Source organism: Crocodylus porosus, unplaced genomic scaffold (genome assembly GCF_001723895.1).
Source record: "Crocodylus porosus isolate Cpor-Errol unplaced genomic scaffold, CroPor_comp1, whole genome shotgun sequence".
Lineage (NCBI taxonomy): Eukaryota > Metazoa > Chordata > Crocodylia > Crocodylidae > Crocodylus > Crocodylus porosus.
Genome location: NW_017728936.1, coordinates 10,300,936 through 10,309,079, shown reverse-complemented (window position 1 = coordinate 10,309,079; position 8,144 = coordinate 10,300,936). Strand labels below are relative to the sequence as shown.

The 8,144-nt window shown below is 71.0% G+C and overlaps 2 protein-coding genes and 1 long non-coding RNA gene across 3 annotated transcripts in view; 1 reads left to right on the top strand and 2 right to left on the bottom strand.

Moving 5' to 3' along the window:
- Positions 1-2,320, bottom strand: part of MCAM (melanoma cell adhesion molecule) — a 36,541-nt gene extending 34,221 nt beyond the window's left edge. Inside the window, exon 1 of the mRNA XM_019547078.1 lies at positions 2,209-2,320. Coding sequence (XP_019402623.1) covers positions 2,209-2,279 — 71 coding nt within the window. The 5' untranslated portion in view covers positions 2,280-2,320. The remainder of the gene's footprint in view (positions 1-2,208) is intronic.
- A 1,898-nt stretch (positions 2,321-4,218) lies between these two features.
- The window catches only part of LOC109318059, a 15,351-nt gene continuing 11,425 nt past the window's right edge, over positions 4,219-8,144 (top strand). Inside the window, exons 1-2 of the long non-coding RNA XR_002103173.1 lie at positions 4,219-4,669; positions 6,047-6,052. This is a non-coding gene — a long non-coding RNA (uncharacterized LOC109318059). The remainder of the gene's footprint in view (positions 4,670-6,046; positions 6,053-8,144) is intronic.
- The window catches only part of USP2 (ubiquitin specific peptidase 2), a 17,202-nt gene continuing 14,411 nt past the window's right edge, over positions 5,354-8,144 (bottom strand). Inside the window, exons 5-13 of the mRNA XM_019547080.1 lie at positions 7,972-8,083; positions 7,783-7,893; positions 7,188-7,252; positions 6,940-7,043; positions 6,775-6,855; positions 6,480-6,558; positions 6,181-6,288; positions 5,668-5,788; positions 5,354-5,532 (exon numbers count right to left, since the gene is read on the bottom strand). Of these exons, the coding sequence (XP_019402625.1) occupies positions 5,445-5,532; positions 5,668-5,788; positions 6,181-6,288; positions 6,480-6,558; positions 6,775-6,855; positions 6,940-7,043; positions 7,188-7,252; positions 7,783-7,893; positions 7,972-8,083 (869 nt within the window). The 3' untranslated portion in view covers positions 5,354-5,444. The remainder of the gene's footprint in view (positions 5,533-5,667; positions 5,789-6,180; positions 6,289-6,479; positions 6,559-6,774; positions 6,856-6,939; positions 7,044-7,187; positions 7,253-7,782; positions 7,894-7,971; positions 8,084-8,144) is intronic.

The window sequence follows — 8,144 nt, the reverse complement described above, 5'->3', positions numbered from 1 at the left end:
GCGGGCGAGGGCCCTACCTGCCCAGCAGACTGCGGGCGCTGGTGCCCGCGCCGTCGTGCACCTCCACGAAGTCGAAGGAGCAGCCGTCCTGCGCCTCCAGGCTGAAGTTGTGGAAGCGCAAGGTGACAAGGTGGCCCTCGGGCACCGAGATCTGCCACAGGCACAGCTGCAAGAGATTGGGGGGGTGCTCTTGCTGGGGGCGTGCCTCAGGCACGAGCCCCCCCCCCCCATTCCCAGGAGCTCGGGGGTGGGGGGGATGCTCTGCCCCACTCCGCTCTCCAGCCAGGGGCTGACCCCTGCCTCACGGAGGTGCCTCCTGGGACGTGAGCTGAGCCCCGTGGCTCGGCCTCCGCACTCACCTGCTGGTGCGGGTAGGGCCGGGGGTGGTTAGGGGTGGAGATCTGCCCCTCCAGGCCGGTCAGTGCCCCGCCGCACTCTGGAAGGACACAGGCAGGCCGTGGGGCAGGAGAGGCCACGCACCCTTCGCCCCTCCCGCCGGCAGCGCAGTGCCAGGGCACGGGCACCCAGGCAGCACCCACACACGCAGCATCCCAGGAACCGCGGCCCCGGGAGGCAGCGGGTTTGGCCACCTCCCCGCCCGCGCCTGCCCCCAGCCCTGCCCGGCCCACCCGCACCTCGGGGCTCGCGGCCGCAGTCGGCTTCGTCGCCGTGGTCGGCGCAGTCGTGGAAGCCGTCGCAGACGGAGCCGAGGGGCAGGCAGCGCCCGGCGTCGCACGGGAACTCGTCCCAGGCGCAGCTCCCTAGGGGCCGGGCAGACGGGGCCTGGAGGGTGCCGGCCCCACCAGAGCCGCGCTGGGCAGGGCGGCGGGCCCTGTGCTCGCCCCAAGCCCCTGCCCCTCCCGGCTGCCCCCCCGGGCCCCGGCGGGGGCGAGCCTCGCACTCACTCTGGCTGGGCACAACGGCGCGGTAGCGGGCGCTGAACCCGCGGGCGCTCACGCTGCCGTCCGACACGAAGGTGACACGGAGCCGGCTGGCGTTGGTGTTGAGCGTGGGGGGCGCCACGCTGCCACAGAACCTGTGGAGGGGGTGCGTGAGCCCCGGTGGTGCCACGCGTGCCCCCCCCTCCATGCCACCCGGGTGCCTGTGGGTGGGCAGACGCAGGGCTGCTCTGCGGTGCCCCCGCCCCAGCCAGCACCAGAGGCCCTGCTCGTGGCGTGGGGCAGGGGTCTCCCCCGCGCCGGCCCGGGCCCCTCCGGCCCAGGCCATCGCTGCAGCCTCCCTTGGCGGGTGCCCCAGCTGCCCCTTCTGAGCAGCGTTTGCCCCGGGCCAGGGCTGCTGGGGGGACACGGTGGAGACGGGCACCAGGGGCTGCCCACAAGAGGGCTGGCTGAGGGAGGGGACGGGGCTACCTGGCCGCACTGCCCGGGGGAGCGCCGGTCCCCGCGCCCTCCTCCTCCGGCTCCTCGTGCAGCTCCAGGCGGTCGAAGAGGCAGGCGGCGGTGCCCTCCACGCTGAGCACCTCCACCTTCAGCTGCACGGCCAGCCCGGGGGGCACCCGGATGTGCCACACGCACAGGGCGTGGGGCGGGTAGGGCGCCGGGTAGTTGGGGGAGCTGAAGGAGCCCTCGCGGCCTCGCAGGGTCCCGCCGCAGGCTGCGGGCAGAGGGGACGCGTGGGGGGCTCAGGGCAGAGAGCCCGCGGGGGTGCTCACCTCCCAGGGGGGCTGCCTCCCCGGGCGGCTGGGCGCGGGGAGGGGGCTGTGCCCCCAGACTCACCGGGCGCTGGCGTGCCAGCCGGGGGCAGCTTGCTCTGTTCCTGGGGCGCCAGGGAGCTCCGGGGGGCAGGTGCCGCGGTGCTGCTGGCAGGGGGAGCCAGGGAGGGAGCGCTGCCTGGGGGGCGCGCTGTCAGCTCTGTGCTGACGGGACGGCGAGGAGGAGTCAGGCCTGGGGGCACCCAGAGCGCAGCTCTGCTCCCTGAGACCTGTGCCCAGCACCTGCAGGTGCCCAAGGCCAGCCAGGGCCTCTCCTCTGCTCCCTCGTCGTCCTCGCCCCAGGCAGCCAGGCTGCCAGCCCCAGCTCTGGCCAGGGTGCGGGGGGGCAGGGAAGATGCTCCCTGTGCCGCCACCACTGCCCTGGCATCGCCCTCCCAGGGTAGGAGCCGTGGAGGGCGGTCCAACAAGGCTGGGCTCCCCGCTCCTCGGTACTCAGCTGGTACTCACGGGACAGGACGAGGCCAAGGAGCAGGGCGAGGAGCAGCAGCAGGAGGACGCTCAGCAGCACCACGCAGAGCCCCGAGAACCTGCAGTCGGGGCGCAGCATCTCCCCCGCCGGGCGCCAGCCCTGCCGGCCTGCGGGAGCCGCGCACGCAGCCCGTCACGGGAGCACTGCTGGGGGGGGGTCTCCCCCACGGTGCCAGTGGGTCCGAGCTGGGCCCGAGCTTATGAGCAACGGACGCCTGGGGCTGGCGGCACAGCAGCTGGCAGGGCCAGTGGTTCGCTGTGCCCATCAAGTGTGAGCCCCTCCGTGGAGGGCCTACAGCCCGGTCTGGCTTGTGACAGAGAGGACCCCCTCAACAGGCAGGGGCAGGCTCAGGGTCCCCCACCCCACTGCAGTGCCCTTCGTTCAGCAGGGCACCCCAGGGTGCCGCAGCCCCCGGCAGACGGTACCGAGGCTGTTCCAGGAGGCTCCCGGGACGCTCCCGTTCCCGGCCGCTGCCCGGCGCGGGGCGGGGGGCACGGGCACGGGCACGGCGCCGGCCCCGACCGCGGCCGCGGCCCCCCCGCTCTCAGGTTCGAAGGCAGGATTGCAAAACTCTGTCTGCAAGGCAAGGAGTGGGGGCTGCGGTCGGGGGCACCACCGTGCCGGGGCGGTTGGCGGCTCCTGAGCTGCAAGCCACGGGGGCTTTCTGGGCCATCAACCCCTGCCGGTGGCGCCGTGCTGGGGGGCACTGGACAGCACTGAAGGGAATGGCCGCGGGGCAGGCCGGAGGCAGGGGGTGCTCCTACCTTGCTCTGGCCCAGCACGTTGGGGCACAGGGTGATCTCCGTGAACTCCTTCATGGCAGCGGGATGGCAGGTCCGGCTACAGTCCCACCCTGGGGGGGGTTCCGCCTGGCACCGCTGCCTGCCCCTGCCAGCCCCAGGCCCCCTCCCACAACCCCCTGGCCATCAGCACAGCTGCGCAGGCCTCTGCCCCCCAGGACGTCCACTTCCACTGAGATATGAACGGGCACAGCTTGGGCGGCGGCCAGGCAGGCTGTGCTGGGCTGGGGGAAGAGGGGAGTGAGACTCCCCGAGCGCCCACCCCCCCGGCCTTAATCCAACTCAGCTGAGGATGCTGAGGTCAGGTGCCCCGGCGCTGCAAGCCGGAGGCTTAAAGGCACAGCTCCGTGCCGCCGGCCCCGGCGGGTGGGCGCAGAGGGGCTGCGGGCTGGCGAGCGGCTCCTCTCCCGCGGTGGCTGCACCGGAGCTGGGGCAGCTGCCCGTGCGCGGTGCCTCCCTGGCAGGTCTCGACCTGCTCGGGGCTGCTCTCCCTGCCGTGCTGGTACCCCCAGAGAGAGCTCGTGTAGCCTTCGGGTCTCGCTCCAGCCTGGCCCCAAGACAAGCGCGGGCTGGACGGGGCAGCTCTGGGTGCTGCGGCCGCCCGATCTGGGGGAGAAGCCCAGCTCCCCCTTTCCCTGCCTCCTTCCAGGCCCCTTCCAGTCTCAGCCTGCCCCAGGGCCTTTTCAGTGCGTGCCCCTGGCCTGCTGCTGCCCCTCGGCAGGCCCTGGGCAGTGTGTGCCCGTGCGGGGGGCACAGTGCCCCTCCCCCCACCCCGCTCCCGCGGTGCCCGGGGCCGGAGCCCACAGGCAGCCGCATTCCTGCTCCCCGAGCGCCGGCTGCCTGCGCCGTTACTACGCGAGGGAGAAAAGCCTTTTGTTGGGAGCTTTGGGGCCAGCGTGGAGCTGCCGGGGCCTGTGGCGGAGAGGGGCTTAGCGCTCGGGGCGTGCCGGGTATTTGGGGGGTGGGGGAGATGGTAGAGGCTGGCTTTGGCACCCCAGGGTGCCTCTATGTCCAGCCCGGTCGTGCGGCTGAAGACAGCTGCCCGGTGGGGCTGATGCTCCACTGCTCCTGCCCTCATGGGTGGTGGGATCTGGTAAGCTCAGGCCAACAGCGACCAGTGCTTCCTGCACAGGCGGCACCGCCAGGCTCCTGGGCACGGTCCCTCCTGACCCCCGCCCGGGGGGCAGCTCCAGCCCCGAAGCAGGCCCTGGGAGGAGCCCCACTGCGGGCTGCTTGCACACCAGACCCCCCAGGCCCGGCTCTGCACAGCTTGGAGCTGCGTGCAGGGCTCTCCCCACCCCGACGAGACCCAGGAAGCACAAGGACGGCAGCCGGGGGTGTCTGAGCTCCAGTTTATTCCTGTACAACACACTCTCCCCCCCGCCTTGCTTACACAGTAAACAAGCAATGCACCCCCAGCCCCCCACGGTGCCCCTTCCCCTCCACGGTGCCCTCGCCAGCCCCTCCGTGAGCCGTGCACGGTCCTCTTCGACCCACCCTGCAGGAGCGAGGACTGTGCAGGGGGCAGGCCAACCGCTGGGCACGCTGGATGTGCCCCCACCCCAGACACGAGTGGGAGGAAAGGGGCTGAGAGAATAAATTACAGAAAAAGCTAAAAAAGGCTGTCAGGGCCCGGGTGGGGGGGGGTGACCATCCTGCATGTCCCCTGTGGCTTGCCCCTGCCGGGTGCTGGGGATCTCACGGGGCAGACGCAGCCAGTCCCTGGAAAGCCGCGGGCTCCCCTGGGTGCTGTGGGCAGGGCCGAGCACCCCAGCCTGCCCCAGAGCAGCGGGGTAGGGGCAGGGCACAGCCCAGCCTGGGGGGATGGGGCCCCCCAGCCGCTCCCCCAATGTTTTAAGGCACGGTCGTATGGGAGGAAGGTAGCACCCGCCCGAAGCGGGGACCCGCGGAGCTGGGCAGCGGCTGCGGGCCGAGAAAGAGCTCGACGAGGCTCCCCCCGGCCAGCTGAGATGGGCACAGGCCTGCTGGGGCTCCCCATCCTGGCCCAGGCAGGGGCAGGGTCGGGGCAGCGCAGCGTCCTTCCCTTCCCGCAGTGCCGTGGTGTGCTGGGTGCAGGCTCCGGGCACGCCGCCACACCGGGTGAAGGAGGCGCGGGCCCGAGCTGCCTGGGCGGCATGCTGCGGGGCACAGGGCGCAGCCAGGCTCCCGTGCCCTCCGTCGCGGCTCAGCATTTTATTACACACCAAAGGGAAGAAACGAAGCTGAACGCCAGCCCCTGCCGGCGGCGGGGCCGCAACTCCAGCTCCTCGGTGCCAGCTCTGCCCCTCCTCGCTCCGCCAATGCCGGGAACCGCCCTGGCTGCCATGCCAGGGGCAGCCTTGCCCTCTCTTCCGGGTGGGGGGGCCTGCGCACCTGCCCCCCGAGGCGTGGTCCTGTCCTCTCCGCCCCGCGGGCACCAGGCTCCGGGGCTGGGCGGCAGGAGCTACATACGGGAAGACGGGCTGGCCAGCTCGTAGAAGAGCAGGTAGGCATCGCTGCCCCGCACGTGGCTGGAGGACATCGGGGTGACGCTGTGGGCAGAGGGGGGCTGTCAGGGCGAGGGGGGAAGAGCAAGGAACCCGCACCGCCCCCCATCCTCTGCAGTCAGAGCTGCCCCACGCCCACAGCCGGCACCCCAGGGTGGGGCTGCCCGGTGCCGGCCTTACCGGGAGTCATTGAAGGTGTGCCACTCGCCGGACACGGGGCTCCGGCAGTAGGCCGTGTAGTGTCCCCCCATGGTGGTCCCGGAGTGGTTCGACACGGCATACAGGTTGTAAACAGCGTGGTCTGGGGGAGCGGGGACAGACACAGTCATTAGCCATGGCAGGGGACAGCGTCTGGTCCGCACCGCCAGGGCCATGCCGGTGCCCCAGAGAGCACCCGTGGGGGACCCCGGGGTCCTGCTCGCCAGGCAGAAGCAGCCTGACCTTGGGGACTGAGGGGGCAGCTGGAGGCACGAGGACACCTGGGTCCTATTCGCAGCTCTGTGGGGAGGATGGAGCAGGGCACAGAGAGGCAGGGCCCTGCCTGGCGAGGCAAGACAAGCCTGGAGTAGGGGGAGTCCGCAGCTCCCCCCAGGCTTTCCCTTGGTGGGGGGCTGTGGAGGGGTGCGTGGCACTGGAGCCCCTGTGATGGGCAAGCGTGTGCCCCCGGCCCCCGCCCGCTGTTCGGGCACTCACTGCAGCTCTGTGCCGCGAACTCCCGCAGGTCCAGGTCCTTAAGAGGGAAGTTGACGAAGGTGGTGAGCTTGCTGGTGCGTATCCTGGCCTCCGAGAAGCGCTTCAGGTCTGGGGGCCGCGTCAAGGAAAGGGCCAGGGCAGCACGGAGACAGGGGCGGGGGGGAAGAGTAGGAGGCCCCAACAGCCTCTGACATGTCCTGCTGGATCTGGAGATACCCCCACCCATGCCCCCCACATCCCTACAGGCTGCCCAGTGCCGGGATGGCAGCTGTGGGGCGCTTGGGCGCACTAAAGGATACGGAGCACCAGGATCTTGGGGAACTTCTGGATGCTGAACTTCTTGGTGCACCTCGTCCGGGCCTTGCAGCGACAGCACGTCTGGGGACACAGGGCCAGTGAGGGACGAAGCCGCGGGTGGGGACGAGAATAAACCGGCCCAGGGCTGCGATGCCCACCTCGAGGTGCCTCCCCAAGGCGAGCAGCCTCGCACCCTGAGCCTGCACAGCTGCTGCAGCAGAGCCCTGAGGACATCTGCGTCCCATCCATCCGTCCTGCCCTGCCCATCTATCTGCCCCCCGCCCTGGCGCCCCGTACCGGTTTCTCGTTCCCGTCCAGCACGTCCTCCTTGGTGAAGAGGCGCAGGCAGTCCATGAGGGTCACTTCCCCGTAGCCCTTCTGCGGGGAGAGGAGGCAGGGTGAGAACGTGCCTGGGGCAGGCAGGACAGGAGCAGGTTGGGGGCGCGAGGCTGCAGGCATTACCTTGGGGATGGGCAGGGACAGGTCCCAGAAGGGGTCGAAGGCCGTGGAGCAGTAGCCGCACTCACTGCAGGTCAGGGAGCTCTTCAGCTGTCCCACAAAAAGATCTGGGGGCAGGAGTAGGAGCAGTGAGGTGCCAGGGGCTGCATCTGGGAGTGCTAGCTGCACCCACAGCCCCGGCCCTGCCCGTGCCCTCCCCAGCTGCCCCCGGCCCTGCTACAGAGCCCAGCTGCCCCCCGTGCCCCACTCACCCCCAATCCGGCTGTCCTCCCGCTCCTGGTACCGCCTCCACATCTGCCTCCCCTTCTCCTCGTCCCTGCGGGGACATGCAGCGTGTGAGAGGTGCCCCAGCCTGAGCCCTCCAACCCCAGCATCTAGGGTCGGGCTGCCCCCTTTCTCCTCCTGGCATGGGCACCCCTGGCCTCGAGCTCTGTCCAGGCCCAGCTGTGTGCCACGTGCCAGAGGGCCCATAGACCGAGGAAACCGAGACGTCATGGGCAGCTTTCAGCCCTCTGCAGGGACCCCGGCTCTGCAGGACACAGGTCGCAGCTGCTCACGTGGGAAAGGGCCAAGGGGAGAAGGTGCCTGGGGGCCACGGACCCTGTTGGTTGAGGGCGGCTCTAGAGTCCTATTCCCCACCCCGAGCATTACTCTGATCGAGGCCTGACGGGCTGCAGGGGACGCTGCCCACCCCCAATGTGGTCCCGCAGGGAGGGTGGGGGCCATGGGGTAGGGGGCATTGGTGGTAGAAGCCGGTGCTGGAGAGGCTGGGTGCCTCTGCCTGGGGATGCTCCCTCATCCCAGGGAGGGCACCTTGACGCCGCCCCCTGAGTGATGCCCACTCACGGGAGATGATCCAGGTTGTCGGCACTGGCGCGGGGCCGAACCAGCACCCGGTTGACCTCGCTGTGCAGCCCGTCGAGGAGGAAGCGCAGGAACTCCTGGGCGTCCTGCTGGCTGGAAAGGGCAGGGGGTGGGGTGAGACGGCCCCGTCCCTGCCCAGGCCTCCCCGCCTCCGGCCGGGCAGAGCCTTACTTGTAGCCCACGAAGCGGGGGGCGTATCTCTGGATCTGTGTCTTGAACTCCGAGGGGCTCACGGCATCGCTGGGCGGCGAGGTCCAGAGCAGCTGGAGCAGCTTCGCGAACTCTGCGGGCGGAGCGCGGCGGTGATGGGGGTGGCAGGCCCAGAGCCCTGCTTGCCCCGCCCG